Source organism: Gorilla gorilla, chromosome 23, assembly GCF_029281585.2.
Source record: "Gorilla gorilla gorilla isolate KB3781 chromosome 23, NHGRI_mGorGor1-v2.1_pri, whole genome shotgun sequence".
Lineage (NCBI taxonomy): Eukaryota > Metazoa > Chordata > Mammalia > Primates > Hominidae > Gorilla > Gorilla gorilla.
This window is the reverse complement of record NC_086018.1, coordinates 37,491,509-37,519,116: the sequence shown is the minus strand read 5'-3', so window position 1 is coordinate 37,519,116 and position 27,608 is coordinate 37,491,509. Positions and strand designations below refer to the sequence as shown.

The 27,608-nt window shown below is 50.3% G+C and overlaps 2 protein-coding genes and 1 long non-coding RNA gene across 3 annotated transcripts; 1 reads left to right on the top strand and 2 right to left on the bottom strand.

The window, feature by feature from the left end:
- Nucleotides 1-85: 85 nt before the first annotated feature.
- On the bottom strand, nt 86-16,101 carry MIEF1 (mitochondrial elongation factor 1). The gene is made up of 6 exons (XM_004063499.5): nt 15,898-16,101; nt 13,797-14,128; nt 6,854-7,004; nt 6,193-6,370; nt 5,725-5,987; nt 86-4,698 (listed from the first exon to the last, which is right to left on the bottom strand). Exons 3-6 carry the CDS (start codon nt 6,995-6,997, stop codon nt 3,892-3,894), a joined length of 1,392 nt encoding a protein of 463 aa, XP_004063547.3. The 5' UTR covers nt 6,998-7,004; nt 13,797-14,128; nt 15,898-16,101; the 3' UTR covers nt 86-3,891.
- MIURF (mitochondrial elongation factor 1 upstream open reading frame) lies at nt 13,888-14,100 on the bottom strand. Its single transcript, XM_055374682.1, has one exon. It carries the CDS (start codon nt 14,098-14,100, stop codon nt 13,888-13,890), a length of 213 nt encoding a protein of 70 aa, XP_055230657.1.
- An 83-nt stretch (nt 16,102-16,184) lies between the features above and the next one.
- LOC129529511 (uncharacterized) lies at nt 16,185-17,818 on the top strand. The gene is made up of 2 exons (XR_008675055.2): nt 16,185-16,302; nt 16,742-17,818. It is a non-coding gene; the product is annotated as an uncharacterized lncRNA (long non-coding RNA).
- Nucleotides 17,819-27,608: the final 9,790 nt, after the last annotated feature.

Genomic DNA, 27,608 nt, shown 5'->3' with positions numbered 1-27,608 from the left:
ACTTCAAAGGTTCCCCTAGCTGAAAATGGAGACCCAGTACCACTCCCACAGGAAAATGTTCCATACGACACACACAAGTCACAGCTGTTGGAAAGGAGATGTTTATTTTCTTCTTCCCACGCTATGGAAGGACATTGTGTTCCGCAGTTTTATTTCCTCCCTCAAGGAGAAAAAGGACAGCAGGTCTCTGGGCCTCAGGGCTAAGCTGCCCTTACTTATATAGACCTAGCCAAGACAGTACAGAAAGACTGGTGACTGATTCCAAATCTACCAGCTAACACATCCACCACCACTGCGGGCAGGCAAGTGACTAGAAGGCAAGTTGTGGACTTGGCCTCAGGGACCAAGAATTTAAAGACTACAAGGTGATCCAAATGTAAAGGTAAACACCTAGTGTGCATTTGACCATGGAACCCACCTCTCTGGTATTCTGGCCACTTACAGTAAAGTGGCATCTAAAAGGGCTGCAGCCTCCCAGCCTGGTGCAAGGGTCAGCTCTGTCCTAAGTCTCCTATCATTCTCCTTGGCCTTGAGTTTCAGACAAAAGGGCAGAGTTCTAACAAATTCTCTGACAGAATACGTTCTCAGCCAAGTCAGTCCCAAGGAAGTATCATGGCAGAGAGCTCTGGACACTCGCAGTAGTCTGTATTTACAGAACCCCCCCACCTCGGGGCCTCTCCTGGGTCCTTCCATCCTGAAGCTGATTCCCCTTCAAGACTATTTGAACTCTCAACTTGAGTGGAGTGCAGGGAGCACAGTCAGCAAATGTGGAATATGGACAGGTGGCCGGGACCCAGGAGACCGTGGGCCTCTGCAACGCTTCTTTAAACTTGAGCTTCAACATTTCTTTATTTAAATAAAACTTTAAAAGTCATAACCAAGCATGTAAAGAAAAATCCTGTCATCTTGAGCTCATTTTTTAGGAAGGGCAACAGAGGAGAACCAAAATAAACTCTGGAATTTATTAGGTTTAAGATAATGAGTGCATTTTTTAAGTGTTAGGCTAAGTATAAAGTTTGCTAACCTTGATGGCACACACACAAAAATCTCTAGATGGAGAAGTAGAAGATGCTGTTACTTCAGGCAAAAGTAAGAGTTACTGAACAGGAAGGCAGAGTAGCGGGGAAAGTTACTCATCTTTCCCCAAAGATTTAAAAAGGGGCAGGTGCAGAATGTTGTCCTCTTCTATCCAAGAATCTCAAAGCAATTGCCTATGTTCCACACTTTATGATGAGGAAGATGGCAGCAAAAAGAACGGCTTGCCCAGTCATGGTCAGCAAACCCACCAGGACCAGGGCTGAGAGTTCACACTGCTTCTGGTTCTGAGGACTTCTTAAGAGGTTCTTCCTTGTAAAATGACAAAGTTATGGTTTTGTCCAACAGTTAAAAGAGATGCTCTTTAAGAAGGATGATAAACTCATTTGCCTTCCTTAAATGACAATTACACTCAACTTAAATAACTTGGGACTCTTTAAAATCTTATCTTTTTTAAGCTCTCCTTCCAATTTTTATTTTTTTGAAATAGGGTCTCACTCTGTCACCCAGGCTGGAGTGCAGTGGCACGATCTCAGCTCACTGTAACCTCCGCCTCCCGGGTTTAAGTTATTCTCCTCCCTCAGCCTCCCCAGTAGCTGGGATTATAGGCGCCTGCCACCATGCCCAGCTTATTTTTATCTTTTTCGTGGAGACGGGGTTTCACCATGTTGGCCAGGCTGGTCTCGAACTCCTGACCTCAAGTGATCCACCCGCCTTAGCTTCCCAGTGCTGGGATTACAAGCATGAGCCACCGCAACCCAGCCTCCTTCCAATGTTTTATGTGAAATTTGGTCAGAGATGCAAGCTTGGGAAAACTTAAATTTTTTTAATACTCACGGCAGGGAAACCAAATCCTTTATCTCAATGAATAATCTATAGTTTTGCAACACTCTATCAATCCTCTCCTCTCCCTTCCCTCTAACGGATAGCCAGTGGGTACACAGGAACCCTGTCAAGCTCTACCCCATACCTTCTAGATTCATCCAGGATGGTACTCAGGCATACAGTTTTGTTTTTTTTTTTTTTTAACTCTCATTTGAGTCTGACCAACAGACAGGGTAGATGAGCTCTCTCAAGATTCTCAGCTTTATGTTTTTTGTTCCCTCTCAATACCTTTATGCAAATGAAACTGAAACCACCATAAATCCTTGTTAAGGGGAAAAGAGGCAAAAAGACCTCTAAATATAGTCAAGGTTAACCCTAGTTCTCAATTTCCTAATCTGTGACAAAAGAGGGGCAGGAATCTCTACCCTAAATTGATGCTGAGGTATCGATGCTAAAGAGTCATTTCCTGTTACTATTGTTGGGAAGGAATGAGACAGCTGCAGAGAGCTTCCCCAGAACCTCAATGATGGAGAGGTAGTCATTGAAAAAATAAGACAACTTGATGGAAGGAAAACAAAATACTGAATGGGCAGATGAGAAACAGAATTATCATCAGAGTCTTGCTACAAACAGGGAAAAACACAAACCAAGATGACACACGGACATGGTAGATTAAAACATTCCTCCCCACCTTCAGGATACGTTTACATTGCAATAAATACTGCAATCTCAGCAGCGGGAAACAAGGAGGAATGTAGGAAATGCCCACCTCCTCCCCTCTGTCTTATCTGTGTGCTCTCTTCCTTGGTAGCACCGATCTCCCCAGGTGCTGGGTGAGAAACAGGACAGGGGGAAGAGGTCCGTGCATGCTCACTTGCCCTCTGGCCGTGCCCGGAGCGCTCAGCAAACACCCCTCTCACATTCCTATGGCAGACACTGGAGGATGAAGGGCTGGCTGTTGGGTCTGTTCTTGCTCTAAGGCCACATCCTAGAAAAGCAGGGCCTGTCTGGGGAGAAAACATGGCCACCAAACCCCAACTGGATTTTCCAGCTGACATTCAGTCGACTGTCTACCTCCATCATCCTCACCTGATGGCTAAGGCTGCGTTCCTTCAAGGCCTTGTCCTGATTGGCAATAAAATAAGGAAAAGGTGTGAAAACCAGCACTCATGATGAAGTGGTGCCCTGGCAGCCCCCATCCTTGTCTGTCTGACCCCTGCAGCCACAGATGACGAGCAGACACTGGGCACACAAACCCTTCACTAGGCCCTTAACCAGCTCTGGTTCCCTACTCTGCACTTCTGCTAATAGCCACCAAGAAATTCGATCTGCAAATAACTTTGCATTCAGCTTATCCTGTGTGGGTCATTAACAGTGTTCCCATGAGAGACATTCTCAGCATTTATGAATGGGTCAGGAGGTTGGGGGGAGGATGGACTTCTACTCCAGGAACCATGGTCAAAGGCCAACTCTTCTACCAGCCTCACTCCCAGAAACCCTAAATACTGTCTCAGCACTCGCTCTGTAGAGTTCAGCTTTGAAACATGCTATCACAGCTCTTCAGTGGCATTCAACTAAAAGGCAACATCTTAATTAGGCAGATATGCTCCAGGGACAAGAGCAAAACAGAAGGCATGAACGAGAGAGGAAAAGACAGAAAAGACACTGAATAAGAACAGGCAAACGGGCAAGGCAGACCAGATACAGGCAGCAAACACGGGCCGAAACGCAAAACACCAAGTGGTCCATCAGCTCAGGCCAGCACGCCACCTTCTCAATTCATTCCAGAAAAATTAGCCTGGAGCCAGGGGGCGGCAGAGAGCACAGTGATTGGTAACAAGAATAGCAAGAGTTGGGTAACAAAATAGGAGACGGAAGAGATGTCATTCTAATCAGCATGAAGTGACCAAGGTGATGATCAGCAAGACAGGAGGCACCAGGAACCCTGTGAGGCACCAACTAGGTAGCCAAGTGTATCTAACGGAGAATCCAGGGCCTGACCACCAACACCCGCTTTGGCCTTCACCTGCCCTACGTCTGCAGCAGCACCTCTGGCTCAGACAATGAGCAATACAGAGTGTATCCTAATTCGTCTATTTCTTCAGGGGTGAGCTCTGCAAATAAGTTCACCTTGGGGTTTAGGGCACTGGGCAGGACTCCAGCCTCTAAGTAGCTGATAAGTCCCCTCAAGGCCTGCAGGAAACGGTCGGCCAGCATATCCGGAGACCAGTCAGCCTCCTCCTGGGCCAAGTGGAGGATGACATTGGTTAGCTGGCTGGCAGTGAGGTGGCCCAGAGCCGGGGTGGACTTGCATATGGCCTTGAGGATCTTGAGGCACAGAGATCGGCAGCCCGAGTCAGCCTGGTCCAGAGCCCGCAGGCGTGCCGTCTCCGCGGGACGCAGGCTCAGCCGCCACAGGTTGTCATACTGGGCTAGCCGGTGTGGTTTGGCCACCAAGACTGTGTCACCGAGGGTCACTGATGGCAGGAAGTCAATGAAGAGATGTTTGTCACGCTCATACTGCACCTCCAGTGTGAGGGCTTCTGGGGGTGGGGCTGGGCGGATCACATAGTCCAAGAGGGACCCTATGGCTGGCCAATTGATGGAGCCAGCCACTACCTTCTCAAATGTATCTGCGACTGTCTTTGGAGAGAGGTAGCCCCCTACTACACAGCGGTCCCAGTAACTGCTCCCACGAGGAAAGTACTCTGGATTCTCACGACGCACCAGGAAGAAGCCAGGGACATTCATGATGGTGTCTTCACCAGGAATACATGACCACAGGTTCTGCTCCAGCACAAGGGGCACAATGAGTTGGATGTGGTCAGCTGTCACCACCTGTCAGGGCAGAATTTAAAGGGTTTTGAGGGTTTACTCTGTTCAAAAGACATGCTTCCTCTAAGACGGTTCCCACCATCTTACATTCCCCCCCAGCAAGAATGGGAACTCTAGGCCGGGCGCAGTGGCCCATGCCCGTAATCCCAGCACTGTGGGAAGCTGAGGCGGCTGGCTCACTTGAGGTCAGGAGTTCAAGACCAGCCTGGCCAACACGGTGAAACCCCATCCCCTACTAAAAATACAAAAAAATTAGCCAGGCATTGTGGCGTGTGCCTGTAATCCCAGCTACTCAGGAGGCTGAGACAGGAGAATTGCTTGAACCCAGGAGGCGGAGGTTGCAGTGAGCCAAGATCGCGCCACTGCACTCCAGCCTGGGCAACAGAACAAGACTCCATCTCAAAAAAAAAAAAAAAAAAAAAATTCTTTCATGTCACCATGTCAATCTACACAGAGTGAGAAAACTAGAAAGGAGAGATAGGCACAAGAATATAGGAAGGAGGAGGCCTCTTATAGCTTCCTAAAAGTTGTAAGTAGGACTAAAACATGAGAAATGATTAAAGACACAAGAATAAAGAATAACAGGCCAGGCTCACGCCTGTAATCCCAGCATTTTGGGAGGCCGAGGTGGGTGGATCACCTGAGGTCAGGAATTTGAGACCAGCCTGACCAGCATGGCAAAACCCCGTCTCTACTAAAAATACAAAAAAATTAGCCAGGAGTGGTGGCACACACCTGTAATCCCAGCTACTCGGAAGGCTGAGGCAGGAGAATCGCTTGAACCCGGGAGGCAGAGCTTGCAGTGAGTCGAGATCGCACCACTGCACTCCAGCCTGGGCGACAGAGTGAGACTCCGTCTCAAAAAAAAAAAGCATAACAAGCATGGATCTCCAAATGCTGCTGAGGTACACAGGATTCAGAAGCTGTAAGACCTCAGTCTTTCTGGCAAGCCTGGGACACTGATCCATGCCAACAACACTACGGTGCTCAGCACCCAAACCCCACCCACCATGAGAACCACCTTGTTACCTGCAGGTCATCATAGAGGCTGCCACTCAAGTACATGTCCCGAAGCGGCATGTCAGGCAACTTGGCCCGCAGGAAGCTCCGGAGCTCGGCACATATGTCCACAGCAGCTTGCTTGGCCCGAGCCTGCTCTCCAGCAGGGATGGCTGCCCGGTTCCGGTAGTAAGTAAGAAGTTTCTCCTGCAGGGACATGCGGAGTCGTGACTTCTTCAAGTCTACCTGGCCCTTCCTGGCCACTGGCTTGGGCCGGGGCGGGCAGAATGTATCTGCCAAGGCAAGAGAGAGAGGCACGTGAGCTCTGCCCATGCCTGCTCAGTCCACGGCTGCCTCAGCCCCAGAAAGAAGGGCCTGGCATGGAGGGCAAGTGCTGGCACAGTGCCTGGCACAGATGTGCTCAGGAAACATCTGCTGAGTGCAGGAGTGGTACTGAAAGTCCAGAGAGGTCCCAGGAGGGGCAGCAGCCCTTCTCACCTGTGTCGAAGGCGGAGGAGTCTGTGGGAAGGGTCTGCAAGGACCGGCTCAGGCCCGTCTTCATGTCCCTGTTCAGCAGTCGGGGGGAGCCCATCCAGTTTGGTTCTTCCCAGCTCCTTTTCCCCGAATGGCTCAGGCGGGTGGGGCTGGTAGGGGCACTGATCGCCCGATCGTACATCTGAAATAGCAGAGAGGACACAGGACATAAACCTGCCCTCTTTCCCTATTTCCTTCCAATTTACTTCCTCCCCAGAAGCTCTGTCCTAGTAAGTTCTTTTTTTTTTTTTTACTTTCCTTTTTTTTTTAAATTTTTTTAATTTAAACATTGTCCTAGTAAGTTCTTTTAGTAATTTTGTTTTTATTTTAGATTATAGAATACTTTGCTCCATGCGGAAAATCTCAGGGAAGACTAAATGATATAAGACATAGATAATCCATGTCATGACCCAGAGAAAACTGTTTGTAATATCTGGTATGTTTCTTTCTAGATGCATGTAATGACGATCACTCTATACATACTTTTGAAACCTGTTTTTTTCACTTATCATTGCGATCATTTCCTCCTATTACTAGAACGCTTCGACATTTTCTTTCTATAAAACATTACATCTTATGACCATACCACTACATTCCACCCCCAGCCCTGGCTGCATGCACTTACCCGCTTAACTGCCAGCGTGGCGATGCCCAGCATGGCCGCTCCACCCACCCCCAGCACCAGCCGGGCATTGGAGAGCACAAAGTCAATGGCCGTGCCAATGCCATTGTCATCCTTCTTGCCTTTGCGCTCACCAGCGCCTGCCATTGCTCATCTGAGAATGAAGATAGAACACGGCCATAAGTACTGGGACCCCAAGAACCTCCCTCCCCTAACAAGCCAAACCTCAACAAGTACAGGGTACTCTGTGAGTTCCAGCAACCCAAATCTTCTTGCCTCCAGCACTGCATGCTTTAGGGTCTGGAGGGAGCTACAATGTCCCATGATAGATCAGGATGCAAGGAGGAGGGGCTGATCTTGGGTATTGTAGGAAAACTTTCCCCAAGCTAGTGAGATTAAGAAAGCATTAAGCTCAGTGTCAGTCCTTTTTTGTATTACAATGAAGTACCCCACCATGCAAAACAGCCCTCTCTCTGCCCCTTTACAATGTTAAAATGCAGGTCTCTACCCCTTCACAATGTTATAATGCAGGTCTCTACCCCTTCACAGGGGTTATAATGCAGGTCTCTACCCCTTCACAGGGGTTATAATGCAGGTCTCTACCCCTTCACAGGGGTTATAATGCAGGTCTCTACCCCTTCACAGGGGTTATAATGCAGGTCTCTACCCCTTCACAGGGGTTATAATGCAGGTCTCTCTACCCCTCCACAGAGGTTATAAAGCAGATCTCTCTACCCCATCACAGGGGTTATAATGCAGGTCATTTCTTCGTCCTTTGGCCACTACTTTGTGGAAGGTTAGATCTGAGCGGGACCCTGGAGCTCATCTAATGCCATCACATCACCTCACACAGAGGTCCTCAACATAGGGAGGTGATGTGTCAGGTCTCAGAGAAAAGAAATGGTACAGGCGCAGTGGCTCATGCCTATAATCCTAGCTACCCGGGAGGCTGAGGTGGGAAGATCGCTTGCGGCCGGAAGTTCAAGACCAACCTGAGCAACATGGCAAGACCCCCATCTCCAAAAGTAAAAGATAAAAATAAATTGAGCGTGGTGGCACATGCCTGTAGTCCTATCTACTTAGGAGGCTGAGGCAGGAGGATTGCTTGAGCCCAGGAGTTTGAGGCTACAGTGAGCTATGATCGCACCACTGCACTCTAGCCTCAGTGACAGAGTGAGACCCCATCTCTTAAAAATAAAAATAAAAAAACAAAATGGGCCGGGCACGGTGGCTCACGCCTGTAATCCCAGCACTTTGGGAGGCTGAGGCAGGCGGATCACCTGAGATTAGGAGTTCAAGACAAGCCTGGCCAACATGGAGAAACCCCGTCACTACTAAAAATACAAAATTAGCCAGATGTGACGGCGCATGCCTGTAATCCCAGCTTCTCAGGAGGCTGAGGCAGGAGAATCCCTTGAACCCGGAAGGCGGAGGTTGCAGTGAGCCGAGATCACACGATTGCACTCTAGCCTGGGTAACAAGAGCTAAACTCCGTCTCAAAAACGAAAACAAAATGACACAGTCATCTCCAGAACTCAGGACTCCCCACTCCTTGTATGATGCTTTTTCTACTGTACCATGCTCACCCTTACCCAAATCAAATCGGCCCTTATTCTATCTACTTTCTGCAAACAAAACACAAAACAACATGTACCAAACATCCTGCACACGGAACTGAAACCACACGTCCATATGTGAGAAAGGTCCCTCCATGGACCCTCCTACTTGACAAATGCTTTGTTTCTTGAGAGAAGTGCGCAGCGGGGACTATAAAAGCTTAGGTGAGACTGGTATACCGGGAGATAAAAAACACAAAGGACACAGCAGACTCGACTGCTAACTGGAAAACAAAACACCCATCTGCTCGATTACACCTGGAAGAGGAACTAAAAATGTGTTCACCTGAAAGAAGTTACTTGGGCACCACAGTGAAGAGGCTGGCCTCCAGTGCAGTGCTCAGGCCAGTGCTGCTCCCGGCTACAGTGGAGTCTTCCTGACTGCAGCAGCAGCAGTCCCCAGATAAGCCCATTCCTGTGGAGTTAGAACCCTGGGCCTGAGCCGGGTAAAGGATGACAGTGTGACTCAGATCGGAATACCACTCAGCATGCTGCCACTCTCCTCTATAATATCCCATGTCCTTCACACCAGGAATGACATAAGGGAAAACAAAGTCGAATACCATTTAGTGTCCCAGAATGGGAGGACATCAAGAGACAGGATCGGCCGGGCGCGGTGGCTCACACCTGTAATCCCAGCACTTTGGGAGGCCAAGGTGGGTGGATCACGAGGTCAGAAGTTCAAGACCAGCCTGGCCAACATAGTGAAACCCCATCTCTACTAAAAATACAAAAAATTAGCCAGGCATGGTGGTGCGTGCCTGTAATCCCAGCTACTCGGGAGGCCAAGGCAGGAGAATCACCATTGCACTCCAGCCTGGGCGACAGAGCAAGACTCCGTCTTGAAGAAAAAAAAAAAAGGATCACTGAGAGTTATCTTCCATGTAAAATAACATTCCTTCTAATACCGTGTTACAAGTGGGTATTTCTAGCTTCCACATCTTACGCTCCTGCCTCTACCTCCCTGAAAAACAAAGAAGTATTTCTGACTCTATTATTCCAGTAATTGAGTTAACTAAGAGTCACTGTCAAGCCCAGAAATATTTTTTTCCCTAACTAGAGTTCACACCTTGGGGGTACTTTCCTTTTCTCTACCATTTACAGTCAATAGAGGCTTCAGGTTTAGGGACATGAAAGACTATTTGGCCAAACCGAGTACATTCCCACCTCAAATGCACAGAGCAAAGCCAGGGAGAAGAGTTAACGTTTGTATTTACAGGTGGAGTCAGGGAAGAACACCAGACACCCTCCCTCCAGTGGCCACTGAGATAGAGACGGGACAAACCAAACTTAGCAGAGGCAGGATAACCCAATCAGGAGAAAAGCAGAACATTATACATTTCCCCACACATAACAATGTCTCTTGTTTTAACTCTTTACGGAAATATTTATAATAGGGAGAGCCACTGGACACATGTGCCCTCTAAATGATCCTTGAGTGTGATGCAGCAGGGCCAGAAGGCCACCTCCTCACTCCGGGCAGAAGCAGCCTCCCTGGACCATTTTAGTCCTTGGTGCCCTTCTGATGACTGGTGAGAGCAAGGTGGTGCTACAGATGACAGAACAGAGTGTGGGTTTTAGAGTCAGAAATCCTGAGATACAGAACTTGCCTTGAGCCCTGACTTATTAGCTGGGTGACCTCAAATGAGTTACTTAACACCTCAGCTACGAAAAGGGGATAATGGTCCCCGCATGGGACCAAATCACAGGGTTGTAGTGAGGAAAAACCATTCACTGCAATCCTGTATGTGAACGGTATAAACTGTATTGCAGTGGATGGTCTATAAACTGTAAAAGTGCTCCACAAATGAGTTACCATCCAGTCTTTTAAGATTTCCATCCACAGGACAAAGGTCAGCTTCCAGAAGTCAATCAGCAACGCACACTGTCCTCTGAGTGACAATGCACCTTTTGAGACTGCTCTAAAACGGCCTTGAAAATTCGCAGTGATGCCATCTTGGACTTGAGATCAAAACTATTTTTTCTTTTTTTTTTGAGACTGAGTATCACTCTGTCACCCAGGCTGGAGTATAGTGGGGCAATCCCGGCTCACTGCAACCTCCACCTCCCGGGTTCAAGTGATTCTCCTGCTTCAGCCTCCCTAGTAGCTGGGATTACAGGCATGAGCCACCACACCCTGCTAATTTTTTGTATTTTTAGTAGAGACAGGGTTTCACCATGTTGGCCAGGCTGGTCTCAAACTCCTGAGTTCAGGTGATCTGCCCACCCTGGCCTCTCAAAGTACTGGGATTACAGGCGTGAGCGAACAGCTGAGATCAAAACTATTAAGTTGGGCCAGCTTGTTAAAGCCTTTTCGGCCGGGCACGGTGGCTCACGCCTGTAATCCCAACACTTTGGGAGGCCAAGGTGGGCAGATCACGAGGTCAGGAGATCGAGACCATCCTGGCTAACACGGTGAAACTCTGTCTCTACTAAAAACACAAAAAATTAGCCAGGTGTGGTGGCAGGCGCCTGTAGTCCCAGCTACTCGGGAGGCTGAGGCAGGAGAATCGCTTGAACCCGGGAGGCGGAGGTTGCAGTGAGCCAAGATTGCACCCACTGCACTCCTGCCTGGGTGACAGAGCAAGACTCCATCTCAAAAAAAAAAAAAAAGGCTTTTCCTACTGTAGTGCAATAGGCACCCCCCGCCCACCATCCAAGGACCGACTGACATCACAGACCTGGTGACCTGGAACAGAAGACGGCATCCACAAGCTCAACAGACAGACACGGACCTTACTTGAAAAGTTAATTCAACTTGTTCCAGTTTAAACTGCTTCTCCATGACACGCTCTCCACTCAGGTTCTGCTGCATAAGCTTACAGCCTACTAGCAGGTAAGAACTCTACCTCCAATCGGGACTGTCATGAAGGAACCCCATTGCTTAATGGGTACAGAGTTTCAGATGTGCCAGATGAAAAAGGTTCTGGGGCTCTGTTACCCAACAATGTGAATATACTTACTACTACTGAACTGTACACTTTAAAATGGTTAAGATGGTTAAAATAAAAAACAAAGAATGAACAAAGACCTGGTGGGCAGAACTAGGGATGGAGAATTTCAGCTCTGCCAATATTTCAGGCAAGTTATTTAACCTGTCTCCCTAGACACAAAAATGGGAACAGAAATGCTCATCACCCTAATATAGTAAGGATGATGAATAATGGAGGCCTTGCGGCTTCCTAGGATGACAGCACAGAAGTGTGAAAGTTCCAACTTATTTTAATTGAAAAAGCCATAGGCCTTTGTATAAACCTATCTTGCTTGAGTACATACGAGACTAGGTAGCAGATATTGAGTGTGTATTATGTGCTGGGAATTTTACACTTATTATTAATTCCCTCAGTCCTCACAACAACAATCCCATGAGATAAGTAATATTATCCCAAATTTACAGGATGAAGAAACTGAGTAGTTTCTGTAACTGACCCAAGGTCACTGTGTCAGTAAATTATGTGACCAAGATTTGAACCCCGAGTTCACGCTGGTGGGGAGAACTGATCTACAGGGGTCCTAGGTACTTGCTCCACACCTTGTTCCCATCTCCACTCCATTAACCCCCAGACCATATGCTTCTGGGGGACATTTGGGCTCATTCACTGCTGCATCCCCAGGGTGTGCAGTGTTTGATGCATAGCGAGTATCTGTTGTGGGAATGAAGCATTAACTCTACGGCGTTTTGTTTCTTGGTTTTTTTGAGGGGGTAGTGATAGCAGCGTGTAGCCCATCTCACAGCCAAAATATATCAGGAACACAAAGATTTCAAGGAACCCCCTAATTCCCTCCTAGATCCGCTAGCCAACCCTCCCTGTGCAGACAGGCTCCCATGGGCATCACCCCACCCCTGGCCCTGTACTGCCAAAGGCAGATGTGCCAATCCTAAGTAGCTGAGAAGAACCAAAAGTCATTACATAAGGCTCTCTTCCTACTTTCCCTCCCCCAGTTAAAAGCAGCATCCTCCACCCAGCTGGCAGGCCTTACACCCAGTTACTCTTCATCTTTCTCTCTCCTCCTCCTGCCTCAGCCAACTGATCACCAAGTCCCACTGCTGCACACACTGTGTTTATATGTGGCCACCCCCACCCCTCGGTCCCTCAATCTGATCTGGCTACATCCACTGCCTCTAGTATCTCTCATCAATTTATTCTTCACACTGCCACTGGTATGCTCTCTTATGATACAAATGTGGCTATGTCATTCCTCTGTTTACAGAGCTGTGATGGTCCCCACATAAGAAGATATACATTACAATCTCAACTTGGAGTCAACGTCCTTCCAGACCTGGCCCAGCCTCAACTCTGGCTATTTGCCTTACAGGGGTACCATGCTGGCCACATCAGACTTAAGTTTCCAGACTACAAAGTGCAGTTTCTGGACAGGCAGAGCTGTTTGCATCTATAATCCCAAAGCTTTGGGAGGCAAGGGTGGGAGGATCGCTTGAGGCTAAGAGTTTGAGAGCAGCCTGGGCAACATAGCAAGACCGTCTCTACAAAAAAAATAAATAAATAAAAAATTAGCTGAGCACATTGGTATATGCCTGGCGTCCCAGCTACTCAGGAGGCTGAGAAGGGAGGACTGCTTGAGGCCAGGCATTCAAGGTTCCAGAGAGCTATGATCATGCCACTGTACTCCAGCTTGGGCGAGAGCGAGACCCCGTCTCTTTTTTTTTTGGAGACGGAGTGTCACTCTGTCACCCAGGCTGGAGTGCAGTGGCGCGATCTTGGTTCACTGCAACCTCCACCTGCCGGGTTCAAGCAATTCTCCTGCCTCAGCCTCCTGAGTAGCTGGGACTTCAGGCATGCGCCACCGTGCCCAGCTAATTTTTTGTATTTTTGGTAGAGACAGGGTTTCACCATGCTGACCAGGCTGGTCTCGAACTCCTGACCTTGTGATCCTCCTGCCTTGGCCTCCTAAAGTGCTGGGATTACAGGCGTGAGCCACCGCACCGGGCCAACCCTGTCTCTTAAAAAAAAAAATTGCAGTTCCCACTCCAGGCATTTGCTTATTCCTGCCCCGCTGCTGGTAAGACTCTATTTCTCATTTGAGGCAGACCTCAAATGTCCTCTTTTTTCCCCCCCACCCCAGAGACAGGGTCTCATTCTGTCACCCAGCCTGGAGTGCAGTGGTGCAATCATACCTCACTGCAGCCTCAACCTCCTGGGCTGAAGCCATCCTCCTGCCTCAGCCTCCTGTAGAGTTGGGACTATAGGTGCACACCAGTGCACCTGGCTCTCCACTGATTTCTAATGACTAAAAGGATGACTTTGATCCTTTTCTCGGTCCCTTGCAACAAAAAGTAAGGAAACCTATAGGAACGAGGGCCTACGTACCTGAGGCTTCTTAATACATCTGTAAGACGGGGATGGAAGAGAGCAGGAGTGTCTACAGAAGGCACCTTTGTCCTCTTTCCCTTGGAGGATCCTAAATGATCCTCCCCAATTTGCCGTTGAGAAAGACCAGGCCCTTCTCCAGCTGCCTCTCCCGGGCCTCAGGGTCCTCTAGCTTCTGATTTTTTCGGAATTCACGGCGGATGGAGGCAAAGTAGAAGTCTCGATCAGTGTAGCGAAGCTGTCGGCCCTGGCGCAACAGAGCCCGATAGAGACTCAGCACCGCCTCTCGGCTCCACGGGGCCATGGGGGACTGGCAGGGGCTGGGTGTCACACTATAAACAGAAGGAAAGACATACAAGCCTAGTATCAGAATTAATAACAAAAGGACCTGTAGAGACTACGTGAGGGCTTTTTAATCCAAGTTCCAGAGACCCCCACCTCCAGGTCACCGTATGACTTAATGGCAAGACTAGGACTAGAGACCCCAGCCTCTGGATGCCCATTCTGGAAACATACAGGTTGTGGTTCACCAGGGCTCAAATCCTGGCCCTGCCACTTACTTGCCATATGACTTTGGGCAAAGGACTGAACCCCCGCTGAGCACCAGCTTCCTCACTTATAAAATGGAGATTAGGATATTATGGCAATAGTACCTACCACTTAGGATTATTTTGAGAACTGTGCATGTAATGAACGGTAATAGAACTTCACCACAGGGGGTGATCTAGGAGGGTTGAAGACAAGCACTCAGCCATACTTGAATCCCGGCACCAGCACTTACGAGCTGCATGACCGTGGGCAAGTCTCCTAACCTCTCTGTGCCTGTCTCAGTTCCTCATGTGTGAAGTGAGGATAAAATCATATTTTGCCCATATGGTTGGCATAAGCACTAAATGAGTTTAATGTATGTGAATATGTGTAGAACAGCACTTGGCACACACTAAGCACTCGATCAACAGCAGCTATTATGAGTACCACCTAGCCAGGTTTGTAAATGCTCAATAAATAACTACATTTAAGTATAAACTGCCACTGCCTTCCTTCAGTAACAATAAACCCTTACACAAGCATATCTGTAAAGTGCTTTGTTGCCCATTACCACATTTAAATTAAGAATCTAGAAGGTGGTCAGGGTTCTTAGTAACAGTAAATGCTTATTGCATTATATTGCACTATATACAACGTGCAATGTTCGAAGCATGTCTCACATAACAACTCATTCTGTCAGCTACCCTAGGGGTCAACATTACCCCATTTTAAGTGGAGGAAACAGTCTCCCAGAGGGAAGTAACTTGCCCGCGGGCCCACAACTGTCAAGGGGAGGGCTGCACTCCTGACCCCAACTCTGCCTGCCTCTGGAATGAGTTACCCTTTGCTGGAGGCGGACCGTGTGTACAGCACTTCTGGGTGCTCCACGAACTTTCCCAGCACAGCGCTTGGCACATACAAGGGGCTCAAAATTATGCGTAACGGAGAGAATTTCACAACGTCCCTATGTGGAAGAAATGATCACCTCCGTTTCAGAAATAAAGAAATGTCACCAAGTGGAGGAAGTATTTGGCTGGAAAAAAAGATTGGACTTTGGGCCCAAAGTCCGCTAGCCCTTAGCCTCCGGCCTTGCTAACTTCCTGCGCAAGCTTGAGCAAGCCACCATCCCTGCCCATTTTTCCTCAACTGTTTAAGAGATCCCTCGGCCCTAAGGACTTCCCGATGCAGAAAATCAACAGAAGTGTTTGATGCTGTAAAAGGCGACTGTCACGGCGAGGGCTGTAACTACAAGGTCGCTGGGCGACTGGGCGGCTGAGCCCCAGCCAGTCTGCACTTCACCAACCGTGGGGGCCGGGCCGGGCCGGGGTGCGGAGGCCCAGAGGCCAGGGCAGGCCTGCTTCGGGGCACTGGAGGTCTCCGAGGTTGGGGCGGGGCGGGGCAGCCGAGGGGTCTCCCAGGGGAAAGTCCAGGGCGGGATGGGGCGCGACCCCCGGCTGCATGCTGGTATCCTGACTCCGGGCCGCATGCGAGGCGCCGGCAGCAGCCTGAGAGGAGGCGCTGCAACCTCCCGGCCGCCCAGCCGCCGGCGGCCCTCATTCCTTCTCTCACTCACCCGCAGGCCGCGCGCGCTACCACTCCGCAGGACTCGCCTCTGGCCGGGTACCTCTCCCCGGGTCACCCATCAACATGGCCCCTTCACTTCCGGGACACGACCTTGCGCACGGAGCTGCGGAGGGGCTGAAGGGAGCACGAGGGCGAGCGGAGGCGGAGGGACTTCCGGTCTTCTCCAAGCTCTCTCTCGGGCCCCGCCCCCTGCGCATGATTCCGCCCCCCCAATCCTGAGCCCCGCCTCCGTGTGTGACCTCACCAAGGGACGGGCCTGCAGAGGCCACTCGCGCCCCGCCCCCAGAGGACTCCGGTGTCCGGGTCCGGCTGTGGGTACCGGGGTGGTCCCGATGCTGGCAGAAGTTCAGAGGGCAGGAGGTAGCCTCGCTGTCCAACAAGGCTGCCGCACCGGGTAGGCCCCTCACCTGCTGGCAACCCCTTAGCCTGTCGGGGTACCTGGCCAGCGTCCTGTACTGTAAGCTGATCTCTGGCTGGGGCCCTGGGGTACCTGAGGGAATTCTAACACTAATATTCAGAGCTCCTCCAAACCCATTTTCTCAGATCGACTTCTTTTCATCCCTCCATGCTGTTCCTACTCCCCAGGCCCCATGGCTTCTGGCAAACTCCTACCCTTCCTTCAAAGTCTACCTCAAATGTCCCCCTTCAGTGGGAAATCTCTCCCAGCCCCTTCCTCGCCTCCCTCTAACACACTCACGTGCCTTCTTTGGGCCCCACGGAAATGTCTGCACATCTTAAGGCTCATAATCTGTTCAACAACAAAACGTATTTCTTGGCGCCTACCGTTTGCCAGGCACTGTAATTTATCCATTTGCTTCTCTGTCTCTCACTAGATTTGAGGACGGAGGCCGTGTCTCTATGGAAGCTCCCTCCCCCAACTGCCTCCCTCCATGCCTGGCTCTGCCAAGCCCAGGGCCTGGGGCTTTGGAGTCCGGGGCCACCGCTGGCTCCTAGTTCCAGTTCCACCACTTAGGGACAGCTGCCCTCTGCCAAGTTTCCTAACCTCACCCAGCCTTGGGGCTGTGGTGAGGATTAAAAGGTAATATCTACCAGTAGAGGTGTGGGCAATTGCAGAATAGTCAGGCTATCTGATAAAAGGACGAGAACCAGGAGAAGAACATTGCAGGCAAGAGCATTTTGGGCCTCCCCCCAGGTAAGCCTTTAAGCTCAGCGTGGTCTAGGAGCCACAGGGAGAAAGCCAGTGCTTTCGCAGCTGGGTGAGCAGGAGCTGGGAAAGAGGCCAGAGGGGAGGCCCTTATCAGAACTGGGAGGGAGATGGCGGGTGCAAAGGAACCACAGCAGGGTTCAGAGCCAAGAAGTGCTGGGATCTGACTTCCCTTTCAACGGGATCTGTCTGGCTTGAGAATAACGGAATGTAACCAGGGCTGAGGCAGGGAGACCAATCAAGAGTCTGTTGCAGGGCTGGGCACGGTGGCTCACGTCTGTAATCCCAGCACTTTGGGAGGCTGAGGTGGGCGGATCTACTTGAGGTCAGGAGTTCGAGACCAGCCTGACCAACATGGTGAAACCTCATCTCTACTAAAAATACAAAAATTAGCCGGGAGTGGTGGCGTTGTACCTGTAATCCCAGTTACTTGGGAAGCTGAGGCAGGAGAATTGCTTGAGCCTGGGAGGCAGAGGTTGCAGTGAGCCAAGATCGCGCTACTGTACTCCAGCCTGGGCGACAGAACAAGACTCAGTCTCAAAAAAAAGAAAAAGAAAAGAAAAGAAAACCAAGATGGAGAGAGGCATAGTAGTTTCTAAGACACTGAGCTAAGAAGGAAAGAAGCTTTCAGTGGAAGCCAAGTCTGTCTTACTCTGAAATGTGTGTTCTTTCCACTCTTTCAGGCTGCCCTAATTTGCTTTTTAAAGAATTTTGTGACCCAAATAAATATAATTGGTGACATTTCCATTGGCATACCAGATGACCTCTTCATATCTCTCCTGACTTTCTTGTTCTATGGAATGTTATTTTTCGGAGGGAGGGACAGAGGGAGGTCATTTGGAGGGGTCTCCCCTTCGGATCAGCCCCTCTAGATCCACTTGCTTTTCAGGGTCTTATCTTTACTTAGACTGACAAGGCCTCTCCCTGCCCCCGATGCTTCCGTGGCAATGGAGTGTGGGCAGTGAGGTGGTATCTAGCACTTACATGTACGTACCCATGGTGCCTTTGTAGGCCAGAGACCCACGACAGGGGGCACTGACCCAAACTTCAGGGCTCTGCCAGGTTTCACAGGGCAAGAGGCATTCCAGGATCTCTTGGATTGATATTGCAGGGTGTTTGTTTGTTTGTTTTGAGATGGAGTCTCGCTCTGTCTTCAGGCTGGAGTGCAGTGGCGCGATCTTGGCTCACTGCAGCCTCTGCCTCCCGGGTTCAAGTGATTCTCCTGCCTCAGCCTCCCGAGTAGCTGGGACTACAGGCGCACACCACCATGCCCGGCTAATTTTTGTATTTTTAGTAGAGATGGGGTTTCACCATATTGATCAGGGTGGTCTCGGTCTCTTGACCTTGTGATCCACCCGCCTTGGCCTCCCAAAGTGCTGGGATTACAGGTGTGAGCCACCACGCCCGGCCAGATATTGCAGGTTTAACAGTAACCCCCCTGATTTCACATCCAGATGATGGCATCGGCCTCTTAATGGTGATCATGGCTGGAGGGAGAGAGGGGAGCACTCGCTTACCCAGAACAGTGACTCACATATAGTAGTGAATGGGTTTAATTGTTGAATGAATGAACGTTTTGTGGAAAGACAGGAGAGATGGACCATTTCACCTGGGTCAGGGTGATCAAGCCTGTCTCATTTGAAAGGGGCCTGTGGGTTGGTGGTGAGTGCAGGGCAAGTGCGTTGGGCTTCGTGAGCCTTAGTCCCTCCACCTGTGTATTGGAGATGGTGAGAAAGGACTAGCTTATCAGGCTGTTGAAGATTAATCAGAGAGGGCATGTGAGGCCTGATGCATGAGGTGAGGGGTGGCTAATTATAAAATGTCATTGGAGGCTGGGTGTGGTGGCTCACACCTGTAATCCCAGCACTTCGGGAGGCTGAGGTGGGCGGATCACCTGGGGTCAGGAGTTTGAGACCAGCCTGGCCAACATGATGAAACCCCATCTCTACTAAAAATAGAAAAATTAGCCAGGCATGATGGCAGGCGCCTGTAGTCCCAGCTACTTGGGAGGCTGAGGCAGGAGAATCACTTGAACTCAGGAGGCGGAGGTTGCAGTGAGCCGAGATCATGCCACTGCACTCCAGCCTGGGCAACAGAGTGAGACTCTGTCTCCAAAAAAAAAAAGAAAGAAAGAAAAGAAAAGAAAAAATGGAGACAGTGATTTTGCTGGAAAGGGAAAGAGAAGATGAAAGGACAGCTACAGGGGACAAAAGCCAATTGTATGTGTTGCATCTGGGTTTGTTTAGGGGTTGGCTGGTATTTATTCTAGCCTTGATGCAGGGAGGGGGCAGCCAGAAGAGGGGAGAAGTTGAAAAAGGCAGAGAGAGGGAGCCCTCAATGGCGTGATGTCACAGAGGAGACAGGGGACAGTGAGAGAGGCCAGGTGCCCCTTAGCTGCAGGGGGAGCAGGGAGGGACAGCCCAGGCTTCCCAGCAAAAGGGCAGAGGAGCCTGTGTCTTACCAGTCTCGTTCCCTTTACTTTGCCCAGTAGGATGCCTTATAAAATTGGACCGTGTGTAAATGCTTAGAGGGAATTAGAGGGAAATTGCTACTGGGTGATAAGGCAGAAAGCTCAGTCCGGCCCACCCCCTCCTCCCCACCCCCTCCCAGGGGTTACTCTAGGCTGATGGAGGAACAGAGGAATCAGGAGTTCCTGGTTCCTGTAACCAGATCAGGAAAGCTCTGGGAAGTCAGCCAGCCAGCGACCTGGAAATTACTGTCAAAGAGAGAGCCTCCTCCCTCTTAATGGGGTTTGCTGTCATCAGATGTCATTATTCCTGTATTCACCAGACAAGAACCTGATATCCCCAGGCAGAAGGGCCGGTCCCCCATTCACCTGTAAAGTCTCCACTGCCCACATTGTGCCAGGTGGTGTTGAAAGGGACAAAGGGAATGTAAGCTTGCTCACCGAACGCCCTCCCTTTGCAGGTGGATTGGCTGCCTTTGAATTAGATGTCTACTGCAGTCCAAGGGGATGGGACAAAGTAGTAGGATAGGATAACAGGGGCTCCCTGAAACTATAGCAGAATGTTGACTTGGCACTGCTGTGATGGGGAGCCATAGACTATTTTAAAGTTGGGGTGCAGTGGCTGGGCGCAGTGGCTCATGCCTGTAATCCCAGCACTTTGGGAGGCTGAGGCAGGCGGATCACTTGAGGACAGGAGTTCGAGACCAGCGTGGCCAACATGGTGAAACCCCGTCTCTACTAAAAATACAAAAATTAGCTGGGCATGGGGGTGCATGCCTGTAATCCCAGCTACTCAGGAGGCTGAGGCATGAGAACTGCTTGAACCCAGGAGGCAGAGGTTACAGTGAGCCGAGATCACGCCACTGCACTCCAGCCTGGGCAGCAGAGCAAGACTCTGACTCAAAAAAAAAAAAAAAAGTTGGGGGTAGTGATAGAATCAGAGCTAGGATGTGAGGCAAGGCAGGGCTGCTGGGTGTAGTTGTTCATGTCACACACTGTGCAAAGGTACCACATCTAAGGGGCACCTTTCACATCAAGACCTTGTAGAACTATATGTTTCTTACGACATTTCTTTGGCAGAAGGCAGTTTATCATTCTAACGAAATCAGTGCACGATGGCAGTTTTCCAGTAAATGGAAGTAAAATGTCTGGAGGAAGGGATGCCCTTGCCAATGAGTACAAAGGCCCATATGGGCTGGTGTCAGCCCTCATGGAGAATTCACTGGTCAAGACTGGAAGAGTCTCTCGGTCTTGGCACCATCTTCTTGGAAACCTCTGTGCCACAAGAGCTAAGTGGAGGAAGAAGCAAATATACAAGCTGAAGCGCAAAAGAAGAAAGATGAAGCTGGGCAAGGTGCCTCACGCCTGTAATCCCAGCACTTTGGGAGGCTGAGGCGGGCAGATCCACTTGAGGTCATGAGTTAGAGACCAGCCTGGCCAACATGGCGAAACCCCATCTCTACTAAAAATACAAAATTAGCCAGGCGTGGTGGCACATGCCTGTAATCCCAGCTACTTGGAAGACTGAGGCAAGAGTATCATTTGAACCCAGGAGGTGAGGTTGCGGTGAGCCGAGATCATGCCATTGCACTCCAGTCTTGGCAACAAGAGCAAAACTCTGTCTCAAAAAAAAAAAAGAAAGAAAGAAAGAAAAGGAAAAAAGAGGCCGGGCACGGTGGCTCACACCTGTAATCCCAGCACTTTGGGAGGCCGAGGTGGGTGGATCACGAGGTCAGGAGTTCAAGACCAGCATGACCAACATGAAGAAACCCCATCTTTACTAAAAAATACAAAAATTAGCCGGGCGTGGTGGGGCGCACCTGTAATCCCAGCTACTCAGGAGGCTGAGACAGGAGAATCGCTTGAACCGAGGAGGCAGAGGTTGCAGTGAGCCGAGATCATGCCACTGCACTCCAGCCTGGGCAACAGAGCGAGACTCTGTCTCAAAAAAAAAAAAAAAAAGAAAAGAAGAAAGATGTGGCAGAGGTCCAAGTAAACCACCAGCTTGTGCACCTCTGGCGGCCACAGGAGCAGAAACGTGGGATGCCAGAGTCTGGAGATGCTGGCACAAGTTGTTGGACTGCATGCTGCTATCTAGAACTTGTCTCTCGTGAATCTAGAACTTCCATCACCATCTCATCGCAAAGAGCACCTTTGAGGAACCCACCTTGCTCACAGCAGAGCAGTTCCTGTAACAGGTGGGATTACAGGTGTGAGCCACCGAGCCCAGCCTGAGGCTTCTTATCAGATCAGTGAGGTGAAACCCAGAACCACGCCTAGGACCCTGGACCGTGTGCACTTATTTCTACGGGTGTTGACAACACCACTGGCAAAGCCTCCATTGACACACAAGCGTGAAGCCCTCTCTTCTCCTCAGTGAGGCAGATGGGGACAAGTGAACCCTAATGAGAGTGGCTGCCCTGGGTCTGCCAGAGTGCAGGGGTTCTTGCAGATGACTGTTTGGGGACAAGTCAGTGGGGCAGCATGTACTACTATTACTGATAGTGCAAGTTAGGGGCCTGGGGGACAGGTCACCCAAAGAAAGGTGGCTTATGACGTGCACATCACCTCAGCACAATGCAGCCAGAATTTAGTGCGTACCACTGGGCCCCAGGCAGTGTGGTAGGGACACAGAGGTAAGGAAGGCACCCCCACCCCTGCCGAGAAGGGAAGACAGATGTTCCAGAGGCACCCTCCATTAGTGACCATCCTCAAAGTTCGGCTGCCTCCTGTGCTGTTTTGGAACTCCATTTCTGGATCTGCAAAGGGAGAGAAGAGGACACACCCCTTTCCTCCGAGTGCCTTGAATACTTGCTAAAGTGTTCCCCTAGCACTGCCCACTTCATTTTATTTCCTAGGCTTAGTTTTCTTTCATCTTTATAATGTTCCATGATTCTAATTTTTTTTTTTTTTTTTGAGATAGAGTATCGCTCTGTCACTCGGGCTGGAGTACAGCGGCGCGATCTCAGCTCACTGCAACCTCCGCCTCCCGGGTTCAAGTGATTCTCCTGCGTCAGCCTCCTGAGTAGCTGGGACTACAGGTGCGCGCCACCACACTTGGCTAATTTTTGTATTTTTAGGAGAGACAGGGTTTCGCCGTGTTGGCCAGGATAATCTTGATCTCTTGACCTCATGATCCGCCCGCCTGGGCCTCCCAAAGTGTTGGGATTACAGGCGTGAGCTACCGCGCCCGGCCGATTCTAATTTTTATATATTTGCTTTTCCATTTTGTGCTATGTATTTGTATAAAATGCCTCAAATCCTGTGTGGTGTGGAGTGAGAAGAAAGAAAGAGGAAAGACAGGAAAGAAAGCAAGCCATCCAACCCCACTGGAAACAAGAAGACCAAAATATTAAGAAGAAAGAAAAAGACAGAAAACAACAGAGAGAAAGGAAGGGAGAAAGAAAGGAAGGGAAGAAGGGAGGAAGGAAGGGAGGGAGGGCGGGGCATGGTGGCTCACGCCTGTAATCCCAGCACTTTGGGAGGCCAAGGCGGGCGGATCACTTGAGGTCAGGAGTGCGAGACCAGCCTGGCCATCACGGTGAAACCCGGTCTCTATTAAAAATACAAAAATAGCTAGGCATAGTGGTGGGTTACTGTAATTCCAGCTACTCAGGAGGCTGAGGCAAGAGAATCGCTTGAATCCGGGAGGCAGAGGTTGCAGTGTGCCGAGATTGTGCCACTGCAGTCCAGCCTGGGTGATAGCGTGAGATTCAAAAAAAAAAAAGGAAAGAAAAGCAAGTGAGATGCCAGTCACAGCTGCGCCTGGCCCTCCCACTAGGAGACAATGCAGCACAATGAGAAGGGTAATGGAGCCCCTCGTCCTAAATCCTGGTTAGGAGCTGCATGCCTTAGAGCAATTCATGTCCTTAATCTCCCTAAATCCTGGGATCCCCCCTTTAATCTTAGCAGGCTGGAAAATGGAAGGGCCCAGCTCTGAATATCACTCAGTTCCGTGGGAGAAAAGCTGACACTCCAGTGAGTGCCGGCAGCGCCCCCACAGGATTCCATGAGGCAATGTATGCAAAGTGCTGGCCTTGTACACACTCGGGGCTGAACAACCGTCCGCTTCTTCCTCCAGTGAGTTTGCACTCCAGGCAATATTTAGTAACGTCTGGAAACATTTTTTGGTTGTCACATTTGCGGAGGTGGGTTCCACTGGTATCGAGTGGCTGGAGGCCAGGGACGCTGCTTCAGCGCCCTGCGTTGTACAGGACAGCCTCATAGCAAGGAATGAACTGGCCTGCGGTGCCCAGCCTGGGAAACACCGCCTACTCTCAAACACTTTTGAGCTCCTAGAAAGCAGAAAAATGTGTCTCGTCTTGCTGTTGTTGTTGTTGTTCTTGTTTTTTGAGACAGGATCTCAGTCTGTTGCCCAGGCTGGACTACAATGGCATGATCTCAGCTCACTACAACCTCCGCCTCCCGGGTTCAAGCAATTCTCCTACCTCAGCCTCCTGACTAGCTGGGATTACAGGCGCCCACCACCACGCCCAGCTAATTTTTGTATTTTTAGTAGAGACAGGGTTTCACCATGTTGTAGGCTGGTCTCCAACTCCTGGCCTCAGGTGATCTGCCCACCTCGACCTCCCAAAGTTCTGGGATTACAGGCGTGAGCCACCGAGCCCGGTTTAGGTTGTCACCTTTGAATACTTTGTGGACACTCATGTGGATGAGGGCCTGGCCTTGTCCCGTGTGGCCTTCTAGAAGGCCCAGTGCTCTAACCAGGGCCTGCTGTGAGGCATGCTGGGTCTTCAGAAGGCAGCCTGGCAGGACAGGTGGCAGGTTCTAATTACACCATAGGGGGTCCTGTGTGACAGTTAATAGCAGTGCCAAGTCTGGGCCAGGTTGGGCCAATAACTGGGGGGCCACCTACCCTGTAGGCAAGGCCTTGCAGAGGAGGAAGTTTGGGCCAGAGAATACCTGCTGCCCTCTGGTGGTGTCTTTTTTAAAAAGGAATTCGGCCGGGCAGGGTGGCTCACAACTGTAATCCCAGCACTTTGGGAGGCCATGGTGGGTGCATCACCTGAGGTCAGGAGTTCAAGACCAGCCTGGCCAACATGGTAAAACCCCGTCTCTACTAAAAATACAAAAATTAGCCGGGCTTGGTAGCGGGCACCTGTAATCCCAACTACTTAGGAGGCTGAGGCAGGAGAATCACTTGAACCCGGGAGGCAGAGGTTGCAGTGAGCCAAGATCATGCCACTGCACTCCAGCCTGGGTGACAGAGTGAGACTCCGTCTCAAACAAACAAACAAACAAACAAACAAAGGAATTTATGGGCTCAGATTTTTATAGGAAGCCGAGTTCCATTTAGGCCACATGGTATTTGAGGTGACATTGACACCTGGGGGCTTCGTCTAGCAGGCAGTGGCCTTCATGGGCTGGGTCCTTAGGAAAGAGGACTCCCTGGAGAGATGGATCCAGCTCCACCTTGGTAAGCACTGAGAACTGCAGGTAGAGAGTGGATCCAGGGCCAAGCCCTGGGGAGCCCCCTTATTGAAGGGGTGCATGGGGAAAAAGGAACCAGGAAGACAACCAGGAAGAAATGTCATAGAGGGAGGAGGAAGAGGAGAGCCACGAGACAGATGAGTCACAGAGGCTAAGGGAAGCAGACCCAGGAAAGGAGGCATGACCCACGCATCACATGCAAGGAGATGGAAGGTGCAAATGGGGCCACGATGCTGAGTGCTCACGCTCATGGAGCTCTCACCATGCTCCAGGCTCTGCTCCAAGCTCTGAGCATCCTCACAATCACCCCTGGAGGTCTGTCCTATGACGGTCCCGTGTTACAGATGAGGACCCAGGAGAGGGAGGTGACCAAGGGCTGGTGGCTGGTGAAAGGCCTGTTGGAGGCAGCTGAGGCTGTGCCAAAGGTACCATCTGGGCCCCAGATTTCTTTTGGAGAACCACCTTCTCTTTTCCTCAGCCAGTAGACACAGGGCTCTGATTGATCTATGTGAATTGGCAGATTCCATCCCAAGCCCCTCCAGTCTCACTGATGCATTCAGGGATATTCACATGACCCAAATCAAGTCAGTGAGATCCACACCCAGGACTCTGAGAGAGAGGAGCTCTATTTCTGTTGTGCTGAGCGTAAAAGCTGAGATGGTGAAGCCTGGAGCTGCTGCAGCCGTCTTGCAGGCATGAGGGGTAAACCTGTCTGAGACTTGGGACAATGCAAGTTAGGAAGTGGAGCTGTGCTCAGCCACAAGAGAGCTGGATGACAATGTGACTGTACCTGAAGCCGACATTACCCCTGAACTTTACCATTAGTAAAACAGTAAATTCCTTGCCTGCCTCACTGGTTTGGGTTGGTTTTTCTAGTTTGCCTAACTAGTTTAGGTTGTCATTAAATGAAAGCAAACTGTACCAGTTATCTATGGCCACAATTAAGCTGTGTAAGAAACCAAGAAACTTAGCAGCAATTGGGCTCATGAGACTGGATCAGTGTTTAGGCTGGACTTGACTAGGCAGTTTTTCTGGTCTCAGCTGGGCTCACACACACGTTGGTCAGCTGGGATGAGTGGGAAAACCAGGCTACATGTGGAGGCCACCATGACAAACATTTGAGTCACTGTTGATGTTTTGCCTCTAGAAGCTCTCGGCCATCCAAATTCCAGGATAGGAATTTGGAAAGTGGTTGGTGAAACTGATGCAGGGTTGGGCTTTTCTGCAAACACTTCAGATAAACAGAATTGCAAGAAATGCATTCATATGAGAGAAGCTAGTTTGTTGCAGATTGTCTCTCAGTTCCAGTTTGTGTACTGTTTCCTTGGGATTCGATCCAGGTGGTTCATTTTTAGCAGCAGACTTCACAGGTGCTGTGGGGTCCTTTTACAGACGTGGAAAATGGGTATAATGGGGAGGGACGTCTTTTAGCTCAGAGTTTGGCACAAAATAGGCACTTATCAATAATGTCTGTAAATACTGATGATGATGATGATGACGATGATGATGATGACGACGATTCACCATAGGACATGATTTGAGGGTTGTTAACTTGATCTTAAACGGCATGTGGGTCAATATTGCCCTCTTCTGGCTAGGTAGGGTGTCTACATCTTCTCCACTTCCTCAACCCTGTGGAATTCAACCCTCACCCCATCCCCACTCCAAGTACCTGCAGCAGGTACCTTTCTGGGCTTTGTGAGTGTGGCCAGAAGTCCAAGCAGTCCCAGCCCGCAGGTGTCAGACTGATGCATGCGTGACACTTTGCCAGTGGTCAGAAAACATGAGCCCTTGCTTTGGCCACCAGGACTGCTGGTCACACCTCCTTCCATCTCTGGGCCTCCGTCTCTCCATCTAACATGGAGGTTGCACAACCACCCAACAGGGGACCATGGCAGAGCTCAAAAAGTGTCTGTTCAGCTGGGCGCGGTGGCTCACGCCTGTAATCCCAGCACTCTGGGAGGCTGAGGTGGGCAGATCACGAGGTCAGGAGTTCGAGACCAGCCTGACCAACATGGTGAAACCCCGTCTCTACTAAACATACAGAAATTAGCTGGGCCTGGTGGCACATGCCTGTAATCCCAGCTACTCAGGAGGCTGAGACAGGAGAATCGCTTGGAGACAGGGGAGAATCGCTTGAACCCAGGAGGTGGAGATTGCAGGAGCCGAGATCGTGCCACTGCGCTCCAGCCTGGGCAACAGAGTGAGACTCTGTCTCAAAAAAAAAAAAAAAGTGTCTGTTCCCACCGCCTGAGACTGTCTTTAGGACACACACAGGGGACCCCCAGGACAACTCCAGTGCCCACCTGGCCCAGAGGAAGCTCCTTGGAAGCCCCGACATCCCAAGGCTCCAGGTGCTGTCCAAACACAAGTTCAAGGTTGGCTACATGGGAGGGAGATACCTGCTCCTGGGAGTCCAGAGAGTCCGGTGCTGAGAGTCCAGGTCCAGAATCTACATGGCTGTGACCTTGGATGAGGCATTTAGAACCTGACAGGAAAAACTACTGAGGCAGGAGCACTTATTTTGATGCCCCAGAGCAGAATTGTAGGAGAACCACCCCCTCTCTGCAGAGGCACCAAAGCCTTCATCCAGATCCCCAAAAGAGTCCCTGCCCAC

What these genes read in the sequence shown, in the direction of transcription:
- MIEF1 (XM_004063499.5), bottom strand. Translation starts at nt 6,997, where the DNA reads ATGGCAGGCGCTGGTGAGCGCAAAGGCAAGAAGGATGACAATGGCATT. An exon ending in CCACGCTGGCAGTTAAGCGG is followed by an intron (nt 6,371 to 6,853) that starts GTAAGTGCATGC and finishes CTGCTATTTCAG; the next exon opens with ATGTACGATCGGGCGATCAG. An exon ending in CTCCTCCGCCTTCGACACAG is followed by an intron (nt 5,988 to 6,192) that starts GTGAGAAGGGCT and finishes TTGCCTTGGCAG; the next exon opens with ATACATTCTGCCCGCCCCGG.
- MIURF (XM_055374682.1), bottom strand. Translation starts at nt 14,100, where the DNA reads ATGGCCCCGTGGAGCCGAGAGGCGGTGCTGAGTCTCTATCGGGCTCTG.